The following is a 27,689-nucleotide window of genomic DNA, read 5'->3' on the forward strand; positions in this document are numbered from 1 at the left end:
GTGTGTGTGTGTGTGTATATGTATGTGTATGTGTATATATATATATATATATATATATATATATATATATATATATACACACACACACACACACACACATACACTCATACACATGTGTGTATATGTGTATATATGTATGTATGTGTGTGTATATATATATATATATATATATATATATATATATATGTATGTACATATATATCTGTGTGTGTGTATGTTTTATTATAATAAATTATAGTATAAAAATATAATAATCAACCTTTATTTACTTGATTAAATTGATTATTCACTTTGTCATAATGCATTGGAATGTTTTCTAGTTCACATTTTTCTTTGTAGAGATTCTAAGTATAATTTTTATTACTGTAATCCAGTATTTTATAGTATTTTTCCCGCAAATATTTATTATTAATTAATATATTATTATTATTGATATTAGTAATTTAGTTTTTTCCTTGAAGCATATTCTTGACAGATTTGGTCAATGTATGCTTATTGTCATTTCCTCACTGATTCAATTATAATGTTTCCTGAAATATAGGTACTTAAGTAGGGGGCTTGTGAAAAATATCGTTAGTATGTTATGCTATTTTCCCGCTATGTTTAAATGGAAACATAAGAAACAGTGAAGGCTGGTGGACAGAAGCAGAGCGTTGAATGATGTGAATGTGCGTGCAAGGAAGCAAGAGATGTGCATTAATAGAGAGCGAGCGTGAGGGGAGCTAGAGGGGGTTGCACTGCCTCGCTCCTATTGGCTAACCATTACGACATTCTCCCCAAAGGCTCCTAAACCCCTCTCCTCCTCCTTTCTCTCTCTCTCTGTCCCTCCTGCTCCACCCCCCCCCATCCACCTCACACTCTGTTTCTCCACATGTCCCCCTGCCAGTCCGCCTCTTCCCTTAGCAAGCATACAGCAGCAATTAGCATTTAGCATGAGTTGCATTGGATCCTCGACTATGTCCGCTGTCCATTCGTCCACGGTCTCTCATTCCCTCGTAATGCCCCTCCTATCTTCCTCTCCTCCTCCCTTTCCGCCACCCCGCCGCCTTTTCTAGCATCGACAGCATCTCTGTGCGCGTCTCTCCCTCCCCGTTTTCCTCTCATGCGCTTGTTGACTTTCCCTACCGACACTCTGACTGGCTCGATCAGGAAAGCGAAACAGAGAAGCCACTGAAGCTGGAGTAACGAAGGCCTGAAGACGAGAAGACGACAACCACCCAGTCTCACATCTTGCCACTTTCATCCCACAGTTAGGGATTCTGGATGGACCACTCGGCCACTTCTTGACCACGGCAGGATGGCAGAAGACGTGTTGTCCATGTACTCTTATCCGCAGGCTCGATTGGACGAGAGTGAGGATTTCGCTCTCTCTCGATGCACCTTGACAGAGAGCAGAATCTACCTGACAACAACTCTGATGCACTTAACTTGGTCTGGTTTCCGCCTCGAAGTGCCTCGTAAGCTCCAGGACTGAAATCCTTTGAAGACTAGCAAAACACGGAAGACGTGCTGTCTCAACGGCACCACGCGACTCTCCTCCTGCCTGTTGCCAGGCAACAGATTGCAAATTTGGGAATTCGGGAGGAGCCGGCCAATGATAAACCAGGACCGTAGCTTTATGTTTCTTGAAACATGTAAAGCCACTTTTGGTTTGGCTTGGTTCTGGCGTCTTTTAAACTAGGCGTGGTCTCCAATAGTGTTTACATTGCAGACCCAAAATGGATCATTATAAGTGTGCATCCTCGCTCCGGTTTTTGACGCCACATGCTCACGCTCGTCGAATCATGATCGAATGACACCGACGCAGTTGCCGAGACTGCTTTAGTGCTACCAAATCAACCGCCTGGACTAAACTTTTCCAAGATTGGGCTCCGTCTCGGGACATCAACGTGGCTGACTCTAAGTCAGCCCCAGAGCCTCTGTGGGAGGACGATGCTGGGGATTCTGGAGGAGCCCAAGAGGCTCTTTCACCTCTGACCCCAGAGAGAGATTTGCCTTCACCGCCTCTATGGGCTCAGATCCCACCCGCCATGAGGAGGCTTGAGGAAGGGGCCGCTGGAGAGGACAAGGCTGGGCCGGTCAATGACTCTACTGAAAGAGTCATGGGGCTTCTAGGCATGGGTCACCGCCTGTTTGTGCCCCGACTACTGGCGGTGAGGGGCGGCTGCTGCAAATAGAAGTCATCTTCATCTTTGTTTACATCTTTCGTTTGAGATGTGACTCTTATCAGGCTGCTTGTGTGACCTTTGTATGTGTTTAAGTAGGAAAGGGCTTTTATTTGTCATCCTGTTGAAAGCAATGTCTTTTTTGGTGTAATTATATCAGCAACATAATTTATTAATAATGCATTGCCTTGAGTTCACTTTCAGTATACAAACATTGTTTTAATGTTTTAATTAATCATTCAATTTATGCATTTTAGTATTCAAGTATTTAATTCTTTGATGTCATAAGTTCACTTGCACCATACTAACTATTATGTTTATTTTAAAGCTTTTTTATTTATTTATTATTGTATTAATAATGCTGATGCCTTTATTTCACTTGCAGCTAAACATTTTTTTTTTTTATTTAATGCCCTGAAGTCACTTACAACATTCTATTATTTTTATGTATATTTATTTCTTCATAATGCTTTAATGTTTCAATGCGATACATTCACTTGCAGTGTACAAACGTTTTATTTTTTAATGTTTCTTTTTTGTTAGCAAAGTGTAGATTTATGGCTTGGCCAAATATCGCTTGTCGGCCATAAAATAAAAATGATTTTTGGCTTATAACTATTGGCCAGGCTTTTAATATTGGTACTCCCTAGTTATGATGTTGTAACTGTGCAAGTCTCCTCACTCTTTTTTTCATTGGATAGATGGACATGTTTAATAGCTGCAATATCAGATGAGGCAAATTATGACACAAACACTGGTCTTTTGAATTCTGCTCGATGTTGTGGGCTTGTCAGGTTCACATCATAAAAGGGAAATGCAAACACTATACGGAAAATAATCACCAGGCTAAGTTCCTTTTAAGGCTGCTTATCAGGTTGATTTCCTGAAATGACCCTAAACCAGTTCTGTTTTTCTTTGTGCATGCAGACCTCCAAGGAAGATCTGCTACAGGCCGACTTTGAGGGTGCGCTGAAATTTTTCCGGGTCCAGCTCCCGAAACGCTACAGGGCGGCAGAGAACGCTCGGCGCCTTATGGAGCAGGCCTGCAATATCAAGGTAAAAAATACCAACTCAAAACATCTTTCAAAGCACTCACCATCAGAAACAATGTGCATTTATTAATCATTTATCTTTATTTGATCATTTGCTATCATTTTAGTGCCGGTATTAGTTGATTTCTATTGATTTGAACAAACCCACAGCCATAAATATTATATTGAAGCATTTATACTTGTTTATGCTTTGAACATGAATGATATTGTGTTGTTTATAGTGAAGAGGTGTGCTGTTAGTTGTCTAAGCGGTCAGGTTTACAGATGATGAAATGGGTGAAAACTTATGGACTGGTATTGAAGGAGTTAATTATGCAATTCCAGGTCGCTTTTGCATTGTTTGAGAAATTTGAAGCGCTACATAACAGAGCTAGCCTGCAGTTATTCAGAGAATGCAGAGACCTTGTCTGCGTTTCAAGGCTCCATTGAGGCAAGGTGGCGTTAGGACTCAAGGATAAACACAACACAATTCTGTGCCTCAAACCCATTCCACACGACTTCTATACTCTAACCCACTTTCTTCTGAAGTTAGTGCCTCTTCCATAGATTACGTTTTATTTGGGGCAATGGTGTGTTGTTGAGTGTGCGTGTTCAGGAAGGAAGGAGGAGTAGAGATCGAGATGATACCGAGTTCATCCGCTCCCTTGTATTTCTCTCTCTCTCTCCTCTCTGTAAATGCACTAACAGCAGGATTTCCTGTGCCCCCAGTCACTCACTGCTGTGCTTCAGTAATGCAGTAATTGTATAATGCAGTGTTTAACTAGGGATGTCTGTTTGAACACTGCAATTAATTCAGACATCATTGAGAATGTTTTGTCCAAACAGTGTTGCTAAAGGGATATTCTCTTGGATGCGGCTAGATTTCATGAGACTCACTCAGTGTGCAGAGACTGGAGACATGTTTATTTGCATACTTTGTAAATCCAAGAGAATATCCCTTTAGCAACACTGTTTGGACAAAACATTCTCAATGATGTCTGTATTAATTGCAGTGTATATATATATATATATATATATATATTTATTACATGGCTTGGTTGAATTCTTATGTAGAATGCAGTCTGTTATTTCTTGATAACAGACCGCTGCTAAGTATAACACACCGTTGCCATGAAAAACAGAGCGTTGCTATGGACGCACGATTCTAACCGTAGAGACGGAACAGACTATTTTCTTTAGCGGTAGCAATACAATCGTTTTTAAATCAATAAACTCCTTTTTAAATCAATATTTTGTGTCAAATTATTGATTTATTTGGTAGGTAGCCATGTAATAATAATGTATATATCTATATATGTATGTATATATATATATATATATGTATGTATATGTATATATGTGTGTGTGTATATATATATATATATATATATATATATATATATATATATATATATATATATATATATATATATATATATATATATATACATACAGTACCAGTCAAAAGTTTGGAAACATTCAGTCTCTTAGAAACACAAAGTCTCTTATGCTCATCAAGCCTGCAGTAAAAAAAAACAAAAAAAACAGTAATATTATGAAATATTATTACAATTTAAAATAATGGTTCTCTTTTTTAATATACTTTAAAATGTAATTTATTTTTGTGATGCTAAGCTGAATTTTCATCAGCAAGTACTCCAGTCTTTGGTGTCTTATGATCCTTCAGAAATCATTCTAATATGATGATTTATGATCAATGTTGGAAACAGTTGTGCTGCTTAATATTTTTTTTATAACCTGAGATACTTTTTTCAGGATTATTTAATGAATAAAAAGTTAAAAAGAACTGTATTTATTTAGAATAGAAATCTTTTGTAACAATATACACTACCGTTCAAAAGTTTGGGAACAATAACTATTTTTTTTTAAAGAAATTACTACTTTAATTCAACAAGGATGCGTTAAATTGGTAAAAGGTGATGGTAACGATTTATATTGTTAGAAATGTTTTTATTTTTAATAAATGCTGTTTTTATGAATAAATGCTGTTAACGTTTTTCTCATCAATGAATCCTGAAAAAAGTATTCCAAAAAAATATATTAAACAGCACAACTGTTTCCATCATTGATAATAACTGAGTATCAAATTATCATATTAGAATGATTTCTGAAAGATCATAAGACACCAAAGACTGGAGTACTTGCTGATGAAAATTCAGCTTTGCATCACAAAAATAAATTACATTTTAAATATATTAAAAAAGAGAACCATTATTTTAAATTGTAATAATATTTCATAATATTACTGGGTTTTTTTTGTTTGTTTTTTTGTTTTAACTGCAGGCTTGATGAGCATCAGAGACTTCTTTCAAAAACATTAAAAATAGTAATGTTTCCAAACTTTTGACTGGTACTGTATGTGTATGTATATATATACATACACATACAGTACCAGTCAAAAGTTTGGAAACATTACTATATATGTATATATGTATATGTATGTATATGTATGTGTGTATATATTATATTATATTATATTATATTATATTATATTATATTATATTATATTATATTATATTATATTATATTATATTATATTATATTAAATTATATTAAATTATATTGTAATGTTACTGTAAGTGCATAAAATGTTTGTGTTTTATTTTGTATTTTGAGTATGCATTTCCAGGTAGTTTGGTGTAGGTGAGTATTTACCTGGTAGTGTTTACTGTTTTTATACAGGCCGTGTAGAGAGTGGGTGAGTAGCCTGGAACGCTCACTTTCTGTTGACCATTTCTACCGTTTCTAATAGTTTATGACCGTCAAGTATTTTCTGTCTGAATATCACATCTTGTCAATAAACGTTCATGGATTTTAAACGCATGGGAACACGTCATGGGTTATTTCCTGCTGCTTAGCCTCTCAGCGGCTATAGGCTGTAATATAATAATTTGTGCTTTTAATTTTTGTTGATTTTAACTTAGTAGTTTTCTGTAATACTTTTAAATATTTTTTTATCATGAGAATTTAAGAAAAAAAGTATAAAAAGTTAAAAATCAAAATATACTTGGCTCATAATAATGTCACAATGCAACAAAAAACAACAATCTTACTGGTCATAAAAATATAAATTCTATGTAAAATATAACTTTTACATATGATGTACATAGTAAATCAGTATATCATGTGCTCTGCTGTATTCTCTGAGATTGGGCAGAGAACCATGTATTTGGCAGAATTTAGGACACAGCGAGAGAGAAATGAGAAACCAGAGAGTCAAATGCACTCTGTGTGAAACCAGCATCTGAGTGAGGTGATGTAACAGGTGCATTCATCAGCTTACAAATGATTCAGCGAAGAGAGACCAGCTTCATTTTACACCAGAGTCTTTAGGATTACTATCCTTTGTTTTCCCCTGTATGGCACTTTCAACTCCCTAAAGTCCACACCCACCTACATGCACCCTTGAGTCACATTTCTTCCACTCCCTAACTAGAAGGATGGGTTTACACCTGAAACATTTACACCATGCACTCTGTTTGGACTACTTGCAATTTGCTCAAGTCTGTTGTTTTTGTTTCTTCCGAGAGAAGACCATAAGCACAAGCCGTTTGATCCCTCTTATTTTGCAACTGGATTTTCTCGTCATCATGACAAGTGGCGTTTTTCCCACGTAAATGAGTTTGCACCGTCATTGCTCCCAGCGTCTGCGCTGACCACGCCTCATTGGCACCCGTGTGTGTGCAAATGTGTACTTAGTCATACTTTCCTCTTTATCTTCTGCAAACAAAAGTGAAAGGCAAGCAGGAGAGCAGATCAATGAGGTGTTTCATCCAAAATCAGCGCTGGAGTGGGCGAATAAACAACGTTTAGACTGCCATTCAACCTCAAAACTGTTATTTTTATACTTACCGTCCCTCTTTTTACACTGATCTTGTTGGTTTCTGGAAGATTCTGCCACTGGGATGTCGTCTGGATGTTTTTTATGATACAGCTAGGAGGGAGGAGATTATGTGCAAAGACAGGAAGCCTTGTGAAGCCTGTTATCTCCATATCAGACCTGGACACCAGACACTGCACACACATAAACCACGAGGCTGTGCACAGATTACTTCAGCCACCCGTGATCACGACCATTTCCAATCACATGTGTAAGAAGAGGAAATGCAAAGCGGTCGTTTCTGTTTGAAGTGGTGTGAATTTAAAGAGGATCAAGTCGCCGGGTAATACGCTTACAGAGTGATGGAATTCAAAGGCACCTGCTCCCGTCGAAAGCACAAGCTGTATGAACTTCCCCCTCCGCGGATTACGAGCCAAATTCCAAATTTCACATCCTCTTGCTTATTGAAAGGGGACTTAATCGAAAGGAGACTGGAAACGGCTTAGAGGAATCAGCCTTGGAGAACTCCGGTACATGCAATCTCGAGTCTTTGGCTTGTAGATGTTTGCGCTTGGATACTTATTAAACCAGGAACAGACCGGCTTCAGTTCTTCTTGGGAGAATAAACGAGACCCGTTAGACAGTCAGATGAGAAGATAAAGCGAGAACTACCAGGGGAGTTAGAAGACCCCGTTGTGGTTTGTCTGACAAACCCAAATTCCCCCTGCCTTTCAACCTTTTCCGCTTACCTCGCTCTTCATATTTCCAGTGGTAACCACCGTTACCCATGAGACCGTGGCGGTAAGAGTCGTGCCTGCATAACTTGCGATTTAGAGTCTGCGGACGAGCACAGAGCTTCATCGCTTTGAAGGAACTGAGCGAAATACACAATCCTTGAAAGACAAAACCAGGTGTGTTTTTGTGAGTGCGTGTTACTCTATGGTTCATCCCCCCTGCATTTATTTCCCGCCTCAAGGGGCTGGCTTTCACCCGCAAAAAACTTGTCAACTGGTCCCGGTCTCGGCAGACTTGTCAGCTCTCTCCTCCTCCTCCTTCCTTCCTCCCTCCCTCCTTCGTTTCTCGAAGCTCACCTGTCTCGCTCAGTGCTCCTCGCAGAAACTTTGCCAAAATGATGCAGGAAGTGTCGATAACAGTCGCTTACGACGCTCACGTTATCAATCAGATTAATGAAGAGGATTTCTTTGCTAGTCTGGTGGCCAACTCCAAACTGGTGGTAAGTCTCACTCAAATGGCTTTTTATTGTTTTTTCTTTCTAAAAATGATTTGGCTGCAGGAATGCCATCTAGTTTTGTTGTACAAGCCTTTTTCTTGTAGAGCTGATACTGTCTCAGGCTTTCCGCTCGGTGAGAAATGTCCTGTAATGAAATTACAAGGCTGTACAATTTTCCCCATTATCTTCTTATTCCAAGGAATGCCAACTTGGAGTTGAAAGTACTGTGTGTGTGTGTTGGTAATAAGAAGAACATTGCTGTGTTCAGGAGCAAGCGAATGTCTGTCGACCTAATGCAATTTTTGCATGTTGTGACTTTTTTTTTCCTCTCAAGTAGATGTTTTGAATACTCAGATGAGCCTAGTGACCCAAATATTCAAACATTGTCCGGGCAAATGCATTGGTTTAATAAATTCCAGTAAACCAAAATTAAGCTTTGCAGTTCTTGCTTTGTTTGTAACAGCAAGAACTTATACTAAAAACTGCCACAGCAACTGTTTTACACTATGTACTGGTGGGAAATCACTAACATGTGCTCTTTATGTCAACTTGAATGGAAAATGGAGATCATCTACTCATTCATACTTGTGTAGGTGTTTTGTAGATACACAAACTTGTCATTTACACCGACCACGTTTGTTGAGCTGAAATCTCCCTGACAAACTTTGCGTATGTATAAGGCTGTGAGTGTTAAACTGAATGAATATTTGTGCTGAGAACTTGACTTCCATGTTGGTTGTGCCATTTCAACATGTCATTCTGTGGTCTGTGGCTGTACACAGCACATCCGGACTGCGTGTTCTTCTAACATCTCTTCATCTAATGATGCCTGGTCTCTTATCTGCACCACTGACTGTCAGATTAATAGGCTGCTGCTTGTTCCTTTTTACTCCTCTCTTTCTCTAAGACAAGTGTCCCTAAGCCAGCCATACGTATTAAACTTTGGCACATACCTTGTGAATTTCAAATTTTTGTTAAAATTGAGAGAAAACGAGTTTACGAGATATCTAGACACCATAATATCATAGAGATTTTGAGATGGGCTCTTTAGACTTGGACTACTAGCAAAGCTCCCTAGAAAACACATAGTGAGGCCCAGGCAACCACCCAGAATGACCTAGTACTGGCCTAGCAATAACCCAGTTCCCTAGAGCATCCACCGAAAACCCCTCCTTTCTCTTTTTCTGTCTCTTTTCCTTTGCTGTCCTGATATTATGAATCAATTGTTTGCTTATCCTCCTAGTTGACTCTGTTCTGAAGAGTTTGTATCATGTTCACATTCCTCCGAACAGTACAACGGACACTTTGTGCTGGAGTAGAAAGGCAAAGGTGGCTGTTTGAAACCTTTTTTCCCAAAAGGAGAAGTCAGCTTACTCAAGCGCAAGCTTTTGACTTGTCATCGTTACAACTGCTTTCCCCCCGCCAAAAAAAGCCTTGAGTGCCATTGTGGCTTCGTTGATAACACAAGTGGTGCAATAGTTTCTTGCTCCGGCGACCCTCATCCTGATGTCAGAGGTCAAACACACTGTATGGTATCACGGATGACGGTCAACAATGAGCTGCTGTTCAGCAGAAGTGATGCAGACAGAGATTAGAGAAAAAGGCTCCTTTTGTGTTTTTTGGACCTGGATAAAGCGGAAACATGGAGATTCTAAATGACTTTCCCTAGTGCGAACTGTGTTGATATGCTACACGTTTTGCAAGCATGTTTTGTGGAAACTCCAAACGTCTGTTTGTTTGCCCTCAAAATGCTGTTGTGGTGGCAGTACACATTTCTGCTTTGTGTGCGAGCAGTTTCAAACTCAAATGAAGTAGCCAATTATGAAAGGCTTTATGATAACTGATCCCAGACCTGCTGAATGAAGACTGTAATAAACAAAGTCCCCTGCAGTAAGGCAGCGAGTAAACCCGGATGAAGAGATCCCCTCAGGACTGGCTTCACTGAGCCAGCGCGCTCCACCCTCAGAGACTCCATGCTAACTCCGGCTATGCTGCCATAGCAACAGACAGGAGCGCTGTGCTTTTAAAGGCTCCTGAGATGGTTTTGCTTTTTAAGGGAGTGTAGAAAGAGCATCATTTTGTTTTTGAGGCTCATAATGCTGCACGTTGTTTGTCGATTAGTGTCTTACCAAATACTGGATGTGGAATATTATATATTAGCCATTACTCCAGACATAAGTGTCACATGATCCTTCAAAAATCATTCTAATATGCTGATTTGGTGCTCGATTATTATTGATACTGATTTATTAATTAATGGTTCCTATCATATTCCTATTATCAGTGTTTTTGCTGCTTAACATTTTTGTGGAAATTCTTTAAGAATTCTTTGATTTAGAAAGTTCGAAAGGGAATCATTTATTTGAAATATAAATCTTTTTGTAACATCATAAATGTCTTTACTGTCACTTGATCAATTTAATCCACCCTTGCTGAATAAAATGTCTTTAAAAAAAAGAAATGGTAGTGAATGGTAGTTTATCACGGTTTCCACAAAATATTAAGCAGCACTAATGTTTGCAACTGATAATAATGTGACATTTATATATTTATATATATATAAATGCTTCATCTTGTAAGTTTGACCTCCCTTTTATTTTGTGCTCTTGATATTTTAAGTAATGTCCTGCCCTGTCAATAATAATATCTATAATGATTTTTACTTAGAATTTTACTTTATAGTAGTGAATATCTTTATATATTTTGTACATTTTGATATATTATTTATATTTTTTAAGTTACTGTACTGCATGTGTGTGCGTTTGAGAGAGCGGGAGAAAGAGAGAATGTGCTTTCCGCATATAATAAAATGTAATTTTGTGGCAAAAAACATGGAAATAGTTTGTCGTTTTTACCCTATTGTTCACTATATTTTTTTGCTCGGTCAGTGTCGTTGTGGGTTTTGGTTCTGTAGGCTTTAAAGACCTGCCTGCAACTACTTAAGCCGTGCGTTTCCCTGAAAATTGAAAAAGTGCACACCATAAACGTTTGTCAACCAATCAGAACCAAGCATTCAAAAGCCCTGTAGTATAATGAATTAAAATTAAATTAAATATACTTGATATAATATATATGAAAGTGTTCACATTGAGATTACATGAAGGTTTTAAGTTAAATGTATGAAATAGTGTACTCTGATTTGAATTGTTCTTAACTTGAAATGTTTAAGTACAAACTTAAAATCTGCCAGTTCTGCTTACTTAAACTTTGAATTTCAAAACTTACAAAAATTGAGGCAATCGATTGCCTTAAATTTTTTGAGTTCTGCTAACTCTGCTAACGGGTTTACAGCGAGGCATAGTTAAGTTCACCCAAAAATGAAAATTCTGTCATTAATTATTCATCCTCATGTCGTTCCAAACCTGTAAGACTTTCGTTCATCTTTGGAACACAAATGAAGATCTTTTTCATGAAATCTGAGAGATTTCTGTCCCTCCATTGACAGCCTACGCAACTACACCACTGTACCACTTTCAAGCCCCAGAAAGATAAAGACATCATAAAAGTAATCCATGTGACTCAATTTTATGAAGCGACGCAAGTGCTTTGTTTATGTACAAAATATTAATCTCCAACGCGTGTTCACAAGAGCACCATGACGCATGCACATGTTGTGTTGACTCCAGAGCAGACATTGTTGCATGAGCGCACATTGGAGATTTATACTTTTTTGCATTAACCGAGCACTTGCGTCGCTTCATAAAATTGAGGTTTGAATAAAATTGTAAATGGTCAAATGTAAATAGTAAAATTGAACCACTGGAGTCAGATGGATTACTTTTATGATGACTTCACTATCTTTCTGGGGCTTGAAAGTATTAATTGCGTAGACTGTCAATGGAGGGACAGAAAGCTCTCAGATTTCATCAAAAAATTCTTCATCTGTGTTCTGAAGATGAACGATAGTCTTACGGGTTTGGAACGACATGAGGTTGAGTGAGTAAAGACAGAATTTTCATTTTTGAGTGAACTATCCCTTTAATGGTAAATGCGTATGTAATTGTGTATACATTCTTTGGTGGGGGGCGCTTTGACTTATTTAAAAGGTAGTAAACAACATATTTATGTATGTTTTTTGTGAGATATTTCACAAACCTGATCTCTGATTTCTTGTCTTTCTTAGGTGCCGACAAAGAAGCTGAAGAAGTTCGAGAAGGAGTATCAGTCTCTGAAAGAGAACCAGCTACAGCAGGAAGACCCAATAGACAGATATCAGGTAAGCAGGAACCTGATTTAGCCTCCCCTCCTCCAGTCCTCATCCTCACCTCCTACGTTCATCTTCATCTTCGTCTCACTCTGTCTCAGTTCAGGACTGTGTAGCGGGCTGCACTGGAAACCACAGACGCTGTACGTCGCAGGGAAAAAGAGCTAAACATTCGCATTGTAGATTCTAGTTTTGTACACCAAATATTTTAATTTATTTTTTGAGCATTTAAATGAAGGAAAAAGTGACTTTTTTTATTTAAGTGCCTTGTTTATTTTTTTTATCATACATTTAAAAAAAAAAAGCTGTGACATAGCTTTTGTGTTTTTGTTGGCACATTTAAGTCTCATGTTTACATTAACTGAAATGTTTAAAAGGCACAAAAAATGCTTTTTTATTTAAATTGACCGCATTTACAGTATTTGAATGTATTATTTTTGTAATTTTTTTAAGCTTCTATTCTTCACATGAAAAAAAGTGTAATCCTTAGCAATATGTATAACTTTTTTTTTTTATATTTGTATGAATGTGTGCTTTCACAAGCAACGTGCCGTGTTGAAAAGCCAAGCATGCTATTAAAGGAAGCAACATTACTCAGTGGTTTCCTTGCTGTCACTTCCTGTTTACCCTCTCCCTCACTCACCCATCTAACCAATGAGATTCCCTCACTCACCCATTTAACCAATGATCTGTGGCGGGGGGTGGAGCATGGACAGGCGGTGTTGTATGTTTCGAGCGGTGCTGGATGGGGAAGGCCTCTGCGGTTCTTGTTCTAGTGGGTGTAGTGTTCACTGTGTTGGGGTCGACGGTGCAGGTAAGCCTTCAGCTCACCAGCGCTCATTGGCTACTAACATATGCCTGCGTGTGTGTTTGTTTCTCTGATCCATTTGAAATGGTGACCTCAAGCCTTCCATGTTACATTAACTGCTGTGCACAACCTAACCAGCAATGTGTGTGTGTGTGTGTGTGTGTGTGTGTGTGTGTGTGTGTTTGTAAATGGAAGTCAGATGACAGCTTTCCCCTTCCTGATAAGGAAATGTGTGTCATGTGAGGCAGTGGGAGACTCCCTGTGACAACGCCAGCTCTCTAATCAGGCAATGCAGAAGTCACACTGTGGTCATTTAGTGTGATTTCTCAAGACTGGATGTGGAAAACTGTTCCTAGATCAGCATGTGATTCGAGTTTCTTTACATATGGCTCTTAGTCTCCTATAGTGTCAAGTTTTGTAGTCAATGTGCAGCTTTTTGTGTTTCCTGATTTTATTTAGGAGGGATAGTCTACTGAATTATGAGTTATGTGGAATATAATTCAAATTAAAACATTTTTTGAATATTTAATATACAAACATGCATGAATGCATTCAATTTCTGACAAAATTACTATTGCCGATTCTATGTGAGCCGTTTCATTTACCATTTTATATATTTTTAATTTAAATTTTTGTAATCATGCTATTATTATCTTAATTAATTACTTGTTTATCATCTTTGTAGTATTATTATAATCCCCAATTTTTTTATTAATATTTGCAGTTATCTTAACTTATTACTATTTTTTTTTTACAATTGCAAACAATTTTTCTATTGTTATCTTTATTTGCCATTATTATAGTATTTGTCTGTCTATGTTTTATAATTATATTCTTCTACTATTTTATGCACTTTTTTACTATAATCTCTATTTGCCAATTAATTACTTGATTTAGTACCATCTAAGGTTTTTTTACTATTATTAGTCTTTTAGTAATTGATATATTTGTGCTACTATTTATTTATTTGCTATTATTAATTTAACATTTTTTTTATTATAATAATAATCTTTTATAATTTTATATAATTTATCTATTTATTTAGTTATGTTACTTTATGTACTCTCTATATGTTATATATATATATAATTTTGTATTATTATTTATTAATTTATTTTTTAACTGTTATTACAATCTTTTATTATTTTAGAAGATTTTTTATTTTAGAATTATTTTACTGTTTTTATACTTCTTTATTTCCTATAATTATCTTAATTTGTTACCCATCTATAACTTTTTATGATATTGTAGTCTTATACTACTATATATATATTTTTTTTACTATAAGATAATAATAGGAAATAAAGAAGTCTAAAAACAGTTAAAAAAATCTTATATAAAATATATATATATATATATATATATATATATATATATTACTGTTATTTTATATAGCAATTTTAAACCATTTTTTGTAAAAAACAAATGCTCTGTGCTAATAAAAAATAAGTAACTGTCAAAAATATTGAAACAGGAGAATTTTTGTGGCAAAATTAGTATATGTCCTTTTAATTTGTTGCATTCATGTATTGCAAAATGGTGCAGTTTACCCAATCATGTACTTTCATACACATTTGTAATGCTTACATGTGAGTGCTTGTGAAATTTGAGTCTGTAGCTTGTGCAAAGCTAGCCTCGCAGTCTTTTCAGTCTCCGTCTGTTAACCTGCACGAGTTCTCCTCCATAAAGTAATAAATGAACTGCGTGTGTGTCCCTGCAGAGAGAAAACCGGCGTCTGCAGGAGGCCAGCATGCGTCTGGAGCAGGAGAACGATGATCTTGCCCATGAACTAGTGACCAGCAAGATAGCACTGAGGAATGACCTGGACCAGGTATTTCTACACTACTTAACACGCTATACATTTGGCTTTTGTTTAGATCATGTGTGTTTAAAAGTGCTGCATTCTCAGGCCGAGGACAAAGCTGATGTTTTGAACAAAGAGCTGCTCAACACTAAACAACGTCTGGTAGAGACCGAGGAGGAGAAGAGAAGACAAGAGGAGGAGACGGCACAGGTACGAGGATCGAGGACTCTAAATGTCTCTGGCGCTATGTAGTATTAAACTTATTTAACTTACTTATTTGCTACAGACATGAACGAGACTGTTTTTGCTTTTCAGCTGAAGGAAGTGTTCAGGCGAGAGCTGGAGAAAGCAGAGTTAGAGATCAAGAAGACCACAGCTATCATAGCAGAGTATAAACAGGTGTGCTTGAGTGTCCCATACATATCTAGAAATCCCATAATCCTCTAAATTCACCCCTCACTTCAGGGCAGTGGGATTATAGTTAACGTATTTTAAAAAATTGTTGCTTGAAATAAAATAAATGTTAACTGAAAAAGAAAAAAAAGAGTATTTTCATTTAGTTATAACTGAAACTTAATTTGAAATAAAAATTACAAAAACAACAAAATTACTAAAAATGTAATTAAAATGAAAATGGAATCATGGGATCAATGGTATTTCAAAATATTAATAAAAATATATTAGTATCTCAATGGTACTAAAATAATACTCACTGAAATAAAATGTTTAAAAAATGTAAACTACTTTTATTTCAGCCAAGGAAACATCTAATTTCCATTTACTTTAACTTTCTATACTAAGCCAACATAGCGGACTCATGGAAAAATACATCGGATATCATTATTTTTTTGTCATGACTAAAATGGTCTTTAAAATGTTTCTGAACGTAAAATAATTGTGCACGTAGTAAAACATTTTTAATGATATTTTTAGGGGGGACAACCCTCAGATGGGGTGGGTCCTGACCCAAAAATTACAAAAACTTAAATTTCAAATGAAAATTTAAAATATATATATAAAAAAAACTTTCAAGCTAGTAAAAAATAGAACAAAAATCCAAATAACACTAAAACAACATGACTGAGATAAAATGTTAAAATATAAACTTATTTTATTTCAGTTAGTTGCTTGCCAAGAATTTTGTTTTATTTATTTAACTTGATGATTTATTTAACTGAAATAAAAACTTTATAGAAATATTTAAAAAATTATTAAAAACAACAAAAAAGGCTAAAACTTCAACTAAATCGAAAATGAAAATAGAAAATATAACAAAAAAGGAATTCAAGCTAGAAATAAAAACTATAATAGTATCTCAGTGATACTAAAATAACATCTTCAGGTCCTTACATCTCTTTTTTAGTATTTGTTGTGATGGATCGAGTATAATAAGATCTGAAATATGGTCTTTTGTTTGTGTTAGATATGTTCCCAGTTGAGTACGAGGCTGGAGAAACAGCAGGCGTCCACAAAAGAAGAACTGGATATAGTTAAGGTGGGTAACTAGTCTTTGAGTGCTCTAATGTGCTCTGTTGAGTATGTGACGATCAGTATCTCTTGTTCTTCCAGGCTAAAGTGATGGCTTGTGAGCGCTGTAGGGAAGTGTTCAGCAAAGACGGACCCCTGCAGATCCCTGCGGTGAGTCAGGACAACCGGGACACGGACGTGGATGAGGAGAAGGACTCGCTCAAGGCCCAGCTGAGAGAGCTAGAGCTAGAGCTGGCGCAAACCAAACTCCAGCTGGTGGAGGCCAAGTGCAAGATCCAGGTCAGTCGTCACGGCATATATAACACCATAGATTTACACAATCAAGCTGCAGGTCAAAATCAACTTTTATCTGTTTATAGGGAGATTTGGGATTAGCTACTTAGTTTACAATAAACATATTTGAAATCAGTGTTTTATAGATATAGTTGTATCTCACTACATTTTAGTGCCAGGTTAACATTATATAATAAAGTCATAACATTACTATTTGTAACATTTTGAGAATAGTTGTGTTTTGAATACGTCACTTTAATATTGATTTTCTTATGACTTCTCATATTCCAAATTTGTAGTTCTGACTTTATGCTCAAAATGTAAGCTTTATTTTCAAAGTATTACTACTAAAATTTCAGTGTTGCGTCTTGATTCACAAAATTTTGACTTTTATCGAATTTTACAATTTATTTTCAGAATTTTGACTAACCTGTGAATTTCTTTTTTTTTACCTGTTAACTTTGTTCACGCAATTTTGACTTAAATCTCAGTTACGACTTTATTCACATAATTTTGACTTAAATTTCATAATGTTACGACTTTGTTCACATAATTTTGAGTTAAATCTCGTAATGTTACAACTTTGTTCAAATAATTTTGAGTTAAATCTCGTAATGTTACAACTTTGTTCAAATAATTTTGAGTTAAATCTCGTAATGTTACAACTTGGTTCACATAATTTTGAGTTTAAATCTCATAATGTTACAACTTTGTTCACATAATTTTGAGTTAAATCTCGTAATGTTACAACTTGGTTCACATAATTTTGAGTTAAATCTCATAATGTTACGACTTTGTTCACATAATTTTGACTCAGATCTCATAATGTTACAACTTTGTTCACATAATTTTGAGTTAAATCTCATAATGTTACAACTTTGTTCACATAATTTTTACTTAAATCTCATAATGTTACAACTTTGTTCACATCATTTTGACTTAAATCTCGTAATGTTACAACTTTGTTCACATCATTTTGACTTAAATCTCGTAATGTTACAACTTTGTTCATGTAATTTTGACCTAAATCTTATAATGTTTCACATAATTTTGACTTAAATCTCATAATGTTACAACTTTGTTCACATAATTTTGACTTAAATCTCATAATGTTACAACTTTGTTCACATAATTTTGACTTAAATCTCATAATGTTACAACTTTGTTCAAATAATTTTGAGTCAAATCTCGTAATGTTACAACTTTGTTCACATAATTTTGACTTAAATCTCATAATGTTACGACTTTGTTCACATAATTTTGACTCAAATCTCATAATGTTACAACTTTGTTCACATAATTTTGACTTAAATCTCATAATGTTACAACTTTGTTCAAATAATTTTGAGTTAAATCTCATAATGTTACAACTTTATTCACATAATTTTGACTTAAATCTCATAATGTTACGACTTTTTCCATGTAATTTTGCTTTACTTGCATTATGACTTTGCTCACAAACTTTTTCTTTAATCTCATAATTTTGACTATTTTTGTCTTTTTGACTTAATTTTCAAACTATTACAAATGTAATATCATACTCTTAAGACTTTATTCTCAAAACTTTGACTTAATCCTTGCCTACTTAGATTTTTTTGCTGCTGTCGTATCTTACCAAAGAAACTCCGCTAACAAATGTAAATATCACTTAGCAGTTTACAGCCATGTCAGTTTACAGTAACTTAAATATAATTTGTTAATGTGTACCAGGAGCTGGAGCATCAGAGGGGCGTTTTGATGACTGAGGTTCAAGCTGCCAAAAACTCCTGGTTCAGTAAAACACTGGGCAACCTCAAGAATTCCTCCGGTAACCAGTCACCGTCCTCACCCAAAGAGGGCCAGTAGGACTCGCCAAGGGCTTAACCAAAGGGTAGAGGAGCGTGACCCTTCCACTTGGCCAATCGGAGTAGAAAACAAGCTCTCTAATGAACACTACTAGCAACACAACATTGCAATGCAGTATTCCCTCGCATGGACTAATGAAGGACTTGAACAAACCTCCCCATCCAGATGCACTTACTACTGTTACAATTTCCTTTGCTTGCGATGCCACCTAGTGGATATTAACAAGTACCAGAGTAATAATTATTATTTTTACCCTTGATCACCCCTTTATCCACTTCTGTGGATTGAGTTTGTGTTAGCAAACTGTCAGTTCTAGCATGCAAGTACATAATCTATGACCTTTAGACCGTCAGATCAAAGATTTTTTTGTTTTGCTTTTCTCAGAGGGAATACTGCATTCTGCTACTATTAAAAGTACAAAAAAAAAGCTTTTGTTTTTCTATATAGAAATAATTAATGTAACAGTTTTGTCATATAAATATGTATAACTAAATGTTGATTTTAATTTTAATCTTGTACAGTTCTGAAAGGAAAGTGTTCCATTATTTTTTACGATTTTGAATATGAATGTCCTCTTTATAAATGTCAAATACCGAAAAGCACAGAAAATATAGACCATGTATGGAAACAAGCACCCCGTGACATTCCCTTTCCGTCCATTCTCGTAGTTTTCCATTGCTGTAGACTATTCATAGACGGACTCGCTCGTAATTCATCAGGCGACGAAAATCTTTCACGTTGCGATGGCCACACGATATTCATGCCAAGCTGCACATATTGTTTATTTTATGTTATTTAACTGGTATACATGAGCGATTCAGTGACCGATGCCATGCAGAAATCACAAACTTGTCAAGATGTCCGAGCGTCTTAAAAGCCATATGGAGTCAAAGTGTACACCTGCAATCAATTTCATCTGCTATTTGTCAGGATGTCCATATTAATAGTTTTCCTATATGTGTTGTATTTCACCAAGCGGATTTGAATAATCTGCATGGCTCTTATTCACGCTAACGAATCACCATATTTACACTGATATAAAAAAAAATTCTTGTCTTCTATTTTGTCATTTTTGAAACTGTGATTTAAAAATGCCAAACTAATTATACAAATTATAAAAGAGATGTCAGTTTAATATGAATTGATAATGCTGTCCTGTGGGTTTCTACAGATGGTTCCAGGTGTTTTTATATTGTAATGTACAGGACGGAAGACGTTGCGTCTGGTTTATTGTTGGTTCATCTGTTCCAGCCTGCTGATGTCGTCTGTCTAGTAACTCTCTGACAGTAAACATATGGTTCTTGGTCCATGTTTCATTTGATTCACACCTTTCGTTGTTTCAATAAACAGTAACGCTAATTCAGCTTTTGTCTGTATATTTATGTCTTCTGGTAGTATCTCAGCTTCACTTACCTTTCTGCTTATCATTTTTTTAAGTGATATTATTCAAACGTTTTGGCCCTATTGGCCTTCCATACACGGGCTCATTGTACAATCTTTCATAGACATATTCACTTTTATACGCACTCCATCACCATAAAGTGCCTTTGAGACTTCACAGTTTACAAGATAAAAAGCTGAGATTGTCCATTTAACTTCATATTTGTTGTATTAAAGAGACCCTAGGCTGTTAGAAATGCATTTTGGTCAAGTTCCAGCACTTTTTATAAATGAACTGCAAGCTGACAATGTATGAGCACCCTATCATGAACAAATTCAAAATATATTTTCATTGCATAGTGATTCAAATTTTCAGAAAGATATTAAGTCCCTTTCTCAACAATTCATTTTAGTTAATCGGAAAAGTCTTTTGAGAAAGAAATTACTGCAAAAAATTTGCGATAGTTACACTTTCTTTTCTAAATAACATCTATCAAAGATATCTGATCAAACTTTCGATTAAACTTTATTTTAAGGTGATGTAGTTACATTGTACTTACTCAAATAAATACTGAGTAATATTAATTTACTTTATGTATTTACTATAGAGAGTTAGGGTTTGGTTTAGGTTTAGTTACTTGTAATTATGCATAATTTACTGTTAGTAGCCTATTATAGACTATAGTATATATAATATATAGCCTATATAAGTATATGTAGTAACGTGTAACTGCGTCACCTTAAAATAAAGTGTTACCAAACTTTCAAACAATATTAACTCCCCCTCAATTCTTTATAAAGAAATCACGCAAAAGGGTTTGCAAACTTGTTAAAATAATTTGCTTATTTTCGTAAAAGATGAAGATGACAGACAAGGTGGACCATGGCATTACGGTGAACAAATACTTTAATGGGTGAAGAGAACAGGAACATCAGAAGACAACAAGAAATTAATAAATCTTGTGTTTGTGGAATACAGCCGTGGATCATTTGCTTTCTGCAAACGTGTCATATATAGCCTATGTGAAAGCACCAGCCAGTGTTTTTATGTGATATTCCAAAATTCACATAATATTGGTGGATGGCAACATAAAGACTGAACTGTTATGTGACAGGAATACAGAACACGCACACAATTGTTTTTGTGCTAAATTTAAAGTCCTTAAATAAATACAATACAATGTTTTTGTTACTTTAAATTGTTCACTTTATTCAAAACAGATTATTCTTAGTTCTTTAATAACATTCTTGCATACATTTAGATTGTGCGGATCTTATTACAGCAAATGTTACATCTACATCTATCCCCAGCTAGTGTTACAAGTAGCGGGAGCAGGTTGTAACAACAGAACTCTTTGTGTTTGACATTAACTCAAATAATCTGTGACTGTGTTTTACATGTCCAAGTGAGTTATATTTGTTGCAGACAAATTCTACATTTTAGTCTCAAACACAAATCTGGCCTCAGAATAGTTGAGGAAATAGTTCAGCAGCCCTTTATATGGGGTGGCTCTCTGTGTGACCAACATCATCCAGATAGTCGTCTGCAAAGTTGAGCATCTGCTGTAGCGCCGTGAGAAGCAGGACATCACAGTTGAGCTCCAGCTCCAGCTCCTGACTGTAGTTCTTCACCGGTAACACACAAGACACCGGCACACCTAACCGAGAGCTCACCTCCTGCACCTGCAGAGACAAAACAACATCTCAGTCACTCTGAGTCCTGTGGGAACAGCTCATGTGATCATGTGACCATGTGATCATGTCTCACCTTCGTCTTGATGTAGGAACTGACATAAAGGCTCTGAAGATCTTCCTCCACTAGAGGACATGCTTCATCTACTTTTGTCATCAAGACGATCTGAGCGATGCCTGAAAATGATGAGATGTGTCAATGCAACTATCAGGTTGCTCAATGTACAACCTACTTTGGATTAGTCACATGATTGGCATTAACATGTTCACTTACCCAGTGAGTTCACTTTTTTGCGTATGGCAGCGAGTTTTTCCTCTAGTTTGCTGGACATGAGGGAGATTTTGGTGGCGTCGATCACATACACCACACAGTGGATCTTCTCCTGTAGAGATGCAGGTCTGGAGGCCTTTTGCTCATCCGGTTGAAATGGTGCCATAGGGTTGAACTGAGGATTTAGCATGAAAAAATGTTTTATCATTCATACTTCAACCTTCATTCATTCTGGAGACAAGTGCACTTACTTTATAGCGGTCTGGTACGTGACCTTGAAGAATGCTGCTGATGTCATCAATATCCAGTCCTGCACCTGATTGCTCCTCGAGTCCCATGGTGTCACACAACACAAATGGCAATGGCTTTCCTTCACGACCGTCTTTCACTGGGTATGTGCGAAACTACCAACCAAGAAGAGAAACACATCAAGATCTGAAGTCATCAAGAGCTGTTCCTCGACCTGAAGAGAGACTTCTGTAGGAAACACTATGAATCCTGTTGAATCTGTACCTGTGTGGTGAGACTAGTGCCTGCAGATCCTGACATGGCTTTGCTGGTCAAGCGGCCCATGAAGACGGAGTTGATGGAGTTGAAGAAACTGGATTTTCCAGCACCAACAGGACCGATCATTAGGATTCTGATCCGACTCATAGACGGCATCATGGGTTTATAATCCCTGATTGATTCCATGAGCTCTTCTCTTCGTCTACAACATAAACACATTTTTATAGCTGTATATCAAATCACATAGAAAAATATAGCTGCACGCAGTGATGATGGGTCCAAACCCCAATGCCACGTCATGCATGACAGGCAATATACATTTAAAGCGGGTAAATGTAAAAGAACTGTCAAAATCGTTTGAATATGCCACATTTACTGCAGCCAGCTGGTGCCACTATGACATGAACCACAACAGCCACTTCCATGAGATCAATCATATTTAGACATCATGTCATAGAATGTTATAGGTCACTTTCAAATGAGTGTGAATTTATCATTTGCATAAGGATTTATCTTAAGGATTTTTAATATTCGCATTTAATTTTACTATTCAACTAGCTATATAAATCTATGTTGTCAGTCTGTTGCCAAACACAGAGGCAGAGTAAGATCCCGGCAATGTTACTAGGTCCCCATCCCGGCATCAATCCCGGGACGTGTTTGCGTTCACACAGAAGACACTCTAGCAATTTTACGGCAATTTCCCAGGATCAATGCGCTGTGTGAAAGGGGCTTTAGAGTGTGAAAGTTGTTTGGCCTTATGAGATCTATAAGTGTTTGAAGTTTGGTTACTGTAGGTGAAAAGGGTCTGCTGCAGAGCCCCTCAAATACAACCATATAAAAGGGTCTGCTGCAGAGCCCCCCACAACCCCTCATGTCCACTTGTGCGACCCTGATGGTCGACGATTCCAACGTATGTGTGTGTGCAAAGTTTCAAGAGTTTTTGAGCATGTTAAGGGTCCCAAAAGTGCCGAAAATGTGAAATAAAAATGTACCTAAAGAAAACAACAGGGCCCTTCGCCCCTTAGGGCTTGAGTGAACAAAAGATCTCAAAAACTGAGTGAAAACATACTTAGCTGTCCACAGAACGTTCCTCCATGGTTTCTCCTCAGCACTGATTTGAGAGCCTGGCACAATAAGTAAAATGTTAACAATAAAAAAAACAACGTTATTTAAAAGGACTGAAACTTATTGTACATGACTACATGTGCATATTATAAAACTCTTTTTTTCTGATGATTGACTTACTCTGCTCCACTTTGTACACTTCACATTCAGTCAATTGAGTGTCGTTCCCATACATTGTTGCCGGAACAACACTAAATGCACTCACTCCTTGATTTAACAAAATTGGTTGGTTGTTGTAGCAAAAGTACAACTGCTGGCCAAAGTTGGGTGCTCCAGCATCATCATAACGTGCATTATATCCAATGTTAACTTTGATGCACACAGGGATCTTGCCCTGAAAGCTAAATAGGAATACGTCTGGATCAGTAATTTGCTGTCCGCTTTGAGCATAATCTACACTAGTGTATCCACCAAAGATGTAGCCTGAACTGTTATAGGCTACAAGTAAAGTTGGACCCTGATGGTCACATCGCTGATGGAAGGCAGAAGCATTATATCCATGAACAGAAGCTTTGTAGAGAAGAGTCAGTTCAACATTCCCCAGCAGGCCACAGAACTGATTGATTTTCTCCTCAGTTAAACCAGAAGTGAGGGAGTCCATGGTGACATTTCTGACTTGTCTTTTATGCATCCTTGAAGACAAAGACATGCAAATAATACAATATAAATCGAACTTAATGAATTCATATTTTCAGTCAGCACTTTCCACTAACAGGGTACACTTTTGGGTCATATTTTATTAATTAATTTATTTTTACATCATGATTAGATGTACTCACTGCATTCATAAAGCTTATAACCATTCAATCCTGTTACCAAATTTATTGAAGAAAAAAAAAAAAAAAAGACCAAATCACTACAATTCTTTAATTTATTGGAAATATAAGGTATAATATATAAGACATTCGGACCCAAACTAAACTGTATTTACAAGGGCCATTTACAGCATTTTCAACTAAAAACGAAAAACGTATGAGTTTTGGCCGTTCGTTTACACAACAGCAGTGTTTTGGGGGCGTGAAAATGCAAACTTTTGGAAACGGGTTCCAAAGTGCACGTTTTTGAAACCGATACCATTATTAACGTCTCTGTATAAACTACAAACACACAAATTTGTGAAGGTGACGTCACGTGCATGTGTATAATGTGTTCAGTGGTATTATGCACCAGAGAAACAAGGGCGCCGCCATCTTTAGAATATTGTCTTTGAACTTCCGTTTTTGCGGTCACTGTATATTTCAATGGCATTGCAGTCCAGGAGTAATTAGCTTTTTAAGTGGATTTACTTAATATAAAGTTAATGAAAGTTAACATGAGGATTGTAATGTTTAAACCAGATGTCTTAACAAATGTCAGTAGACTGGGAAGATTTTAAAACGAGCCGTCCATTCATAAATACGCAAGATCGCTGTGAAAATAAAACCAGAAGTCAAAAGACAACAGCGCAGCGCTGAAAAGGGGCGGGGCTACATAAGGTCACGAAGTGTTTCTTTACAAAGTGACACAGGTGTAAACAGTATGGAAGCTTGTTTCCGCCACAAAATAAAAAAAATAAAAGATAATTGCGACTTTTTATCTCACAATTGCGAGTTTACATCTCGCAATTCTGACTTTATTTCTCAGAATTGCGAGATATAAAGTCAGAATTGCGTGAAATAAAGTCAGAATTCTGAGATATAAAGTCAGAATTGCGTGATATAAAGTCAGAATTCTGAGATATAAAGTCAGAATTGCGAGATATAAAGTCGCAATTGCGTCTTATAAAGTCAGAATTCTGACTTTTTTTCTCGCAATTGCGACTTTATATCACGCAGTTCTGACTTTATATCTCAGAATTCTGACTTTATATCACGCAGTTCTGACTTTATATCTCAGAATTCTGACTTTATATCACGCAATTCTGACTTTATAACACATAATTGCGAGTTTATATCTCGCAATTCTGACATCTTTTCTCGGAATTGTGAGATATAAAGTCCAATTCTAAGGGGGAAAAAAAGACGGACTTTTTTTTTTTTTACCTCAGAATAGTTTATATCTCACAATTCTGACTTTATAACACGCAATTGCAACTTTATATCATGCAATTCTGACTTTATATCTCCCAATTGCGTGATATAAAGTCAGAATTCTGAGATATAAAGTCAAAATTCTGAGATATAAAGTCAGAATTGCGTGATATAAAGTCGCAATTGCGAGAAAAAAAGTCAGAATTCTGACTTTATAACACGCAATTCTGACTTTATATCTCAGAATTCTGACTTTATAACACGCAATTGCGACTTTAAAACACGCAATTCTGACTTTATATCTCGCAATTCTGAGAAATAAAGTCAGAATTGCGAGATGTAAACTCGCAATTGTGAGATAAAAAGTCGCAATTATCTTTTATTTTTTTTTATTTTGTGGCGGAAACAAGCTTCCATAGAACAGGGATGTTGTCCTTTGTGCGCGAAATAAAAAAATCGCAAAGGAAAACCTTTTACGTTTTTAGTACATTGTTGTGTAAACATACCCCAAATTTTGGTAGCAGGGTTGAAAAGCTGTACAAATCTCAAGTAAAATGAATAGAATGTAAAATGAATGTTCTATTGGTATAAAACACACCTATATAGGCTACAAATTTGTCTATTTTGTTTATATTACAACAGCTAAAAACAGCTCATATTTAGTTTGGCCATTTGTTTAAAAAGCTCATTAAAAGTCACTCTTCCCCTGTTTGTGGCTTGTGTATTAATTTGTTTGTTTGATGTAGGCTACTAATGCACAACGGAATTTTATTTTTCATACTTAATTTCCTTTAAACTTGCTGTTCATTGCTTCTGTGAATTACCACTGTACAAAGAGTTATATGAATTGGCAGATCAAAATAAAATCATTTTACAGCATATTTTCCCAAACACTAATCAATGAAAAAACAATTAAAACCAATTTAGAATATATTTATGTAATATTTTATACTAAATATGTGTAGCTTACCTTTCTTAGAGCACTTGCTGTGTGAAAATAAACACGGAAATGCTTCAACTTGTTCTAGCATGTTACACCCAAGCATCTAATAAGGCGAGAAGTTTCACTCTCAGTAAACATCCGGCTTCTGAAATGGTTGCAGTTACACTCTGGTTCCATATGAGGGCGCTCACAGGACAAGTGCAGAATGAATGGAGGTCTATGGTGCTATACCCATCAAAATCCACTTTTCTCAGGATATAATTTTTTGTCTAGCAATTTGAATATTGTATTCAAAAGGATATGCAAATATATTACACATTGCTGGGTGTTAGATTTTTTAGAGTCACTTATTTGCTTTAAAAAGTCTTTTAAAGTGTCAATGATGTCATACACATCGTACGACCAGAGATACTGCTTTACGGCAATCCTTCAGTCACTTTGGTGCTTTCGCGCTCTGCACTTTCTTTTCTCTCGAGGCATCGACAACACAGCTGACACAGGTAAACACATGTGCTAGAAGAGTTTTTGTTTTGTTTGTTTCTGGTCCCGCTTCGGATGCCACGATGCCATCAAGCGGTATCTCTGGTCGTAATCAGTCCTTCACTGACCAATCAGCGTTCATTAGCAGAATGCTAGCGTATTATGGGCAACAACAACTCAACCTGTAAGAAATCGAAAGGACATAAGTACTCGTCCATTCAACTTTCGACCTATAACCCATGTTGAACTTGCAAAACCTACAATCAAATCTGAGATTTCTCAACGGCAATCGGGTGAAAGAGACAAATTTAGCCGTCTAGCCCATAGATTCCCATTCATTTTGAACTCATGGGCGATCGCCCCCAGTGGAACTCTGGTGGAACTACAACCAAAATTCGGTACAATAGAACTTAATAGGGAGTGGGCAGGCTCTCTGTAGACGGGATCTGACCCAAGTCAAACCTGTTGTAAGGTCCTTAATTCCAGCAAAGTTTTTTTGCATTGAAATGTATCAACAAACAATTAATGAAATCTCAGGTCTCTCTAAAACAATGTGTGTTGAGGGAGATGAAAAACTGCACTAATAGTT

The 27,689-nt window shown here is 36.3% G+C and overlaps 2 protein-coding genes across 5 annotated transcripts in view; one reads left to right on the forward strand and one right to left on the reverse strand.

The window, feature by feature from the left end:
* rabgap1l (RAB GTPase activating protein 1-like) overlaps positions 1-20,053 on the forward strand; it is a gene marked incomplete at its 5' end in the record, with an annotated part of 80,878 nt that extends 60,825 nt beyond the window's left edge. Inside the window, 8 exons of one of the 4 annotated variants that reach the window (XM_081385334.1) lie at positions 3,093-3,221; positions 12,392-12,484; positions 15,001-15,111; positions 15,190-15,294; positions 15,400-15,483; positions 16,508-16,579; positions 16,654-16,851; positions 18,556-20,053. In XM_081385334.1, the coding sequence (XP_081241460.1) occupies positions 3,093-3,221; positions 12,392-12,484; positions 15,001-15,111; positions 15,190-15,294; positions 15,400-15,483; positions 16,508-16,579; positions 16,654-16,851; positions 18,556-18,690 (927 nt within the window). In that variant the 3' untranslated portion in view covers positions 18,691-20,053. Of the gene's footprint in view, positions 1-3,092; positions 3,222-8,166; positions 8,269-12,391; positions 12,485-12,569; positions 13,287-15,000; positions 15,112-15,189; positions 15,295-15,399; positions 15,484-16,507; positions 16,580-16,653; positions 16,852-18,555 lie in introns of those variants that run through there. The other 3 variants (XM_081385337.1, XM_081385336.1, XM_081385335.1) reach the window with 3 other exon arrangements.
* Positions 20,054-20,961: 908 nt separating this feature from the next.
* LOC308701848 (interferon-induced protein 44-like) lies at positions 20,962-26,742 on the reverse strand. Its single transcript, XM_081384315.1, has 8 exons — positions 26,648-26,742; positions 23,789-24,300; positions 23,613-23,667; positions 22,547-22,742; positions 22,285-22,437; positions 22,037-22,208; positions 21,839-21,939; positions 20,962-21,753 (listed from the first exon to the last, which is right to left on the reverse strand). Exons 2-8 carry the CDS (start codon positions 24,297-24,299, stop codon positions 21,568-21,570), a joined length of 1,374 nt encoding a protein of 457 aa, XP_081240441.1. The 5' UTR covers position 24,300; positions 26,648-26,742; the 3' UTR covers positions 20,962-21,567.
* Positions 26,743-27,689: the final 947 nt, after the last annotated feature.

The sequence above is a fragment of the Scardinius erythrophthalmus genome (genome assembly GCF_964197995.2).
Source record: "Scardinius erythrophthalmus genome assembly, chromosome: 14".
Lineage (NCBI taxonomy): Eukaryota > Metazoa > Chordata > Actinopteri > Cypriniformes > Leuciscidae > Scardinius > Scardinius erythrophthalmus.

Excerpts from the sequence above, each read along its gene's own strand:
- LOC308701848 (XM_081384315.1), bottom strand. The coding sequence starts at position 24,299 with ATGCATAAAAGACAAGTCAGAAATGTCACCATGGACTCCCTCACTTCT. Across the intron at positions 22,743-23,612 it reads AACGTTCTGTGGACAGCTAA|ACGAAGAGAAGAGCTCATGG; the intron begins GTATGTTTTCAC and ends TTTATGTTGTAG. Across the intron at positions 21,940-22,036 it reads CAAAAAAGTGAACTCACTGG|GCATCGCTCAGATCGTCTTG; the intron begins GTAAGTGAACAT and ends CATCATTTTCAG.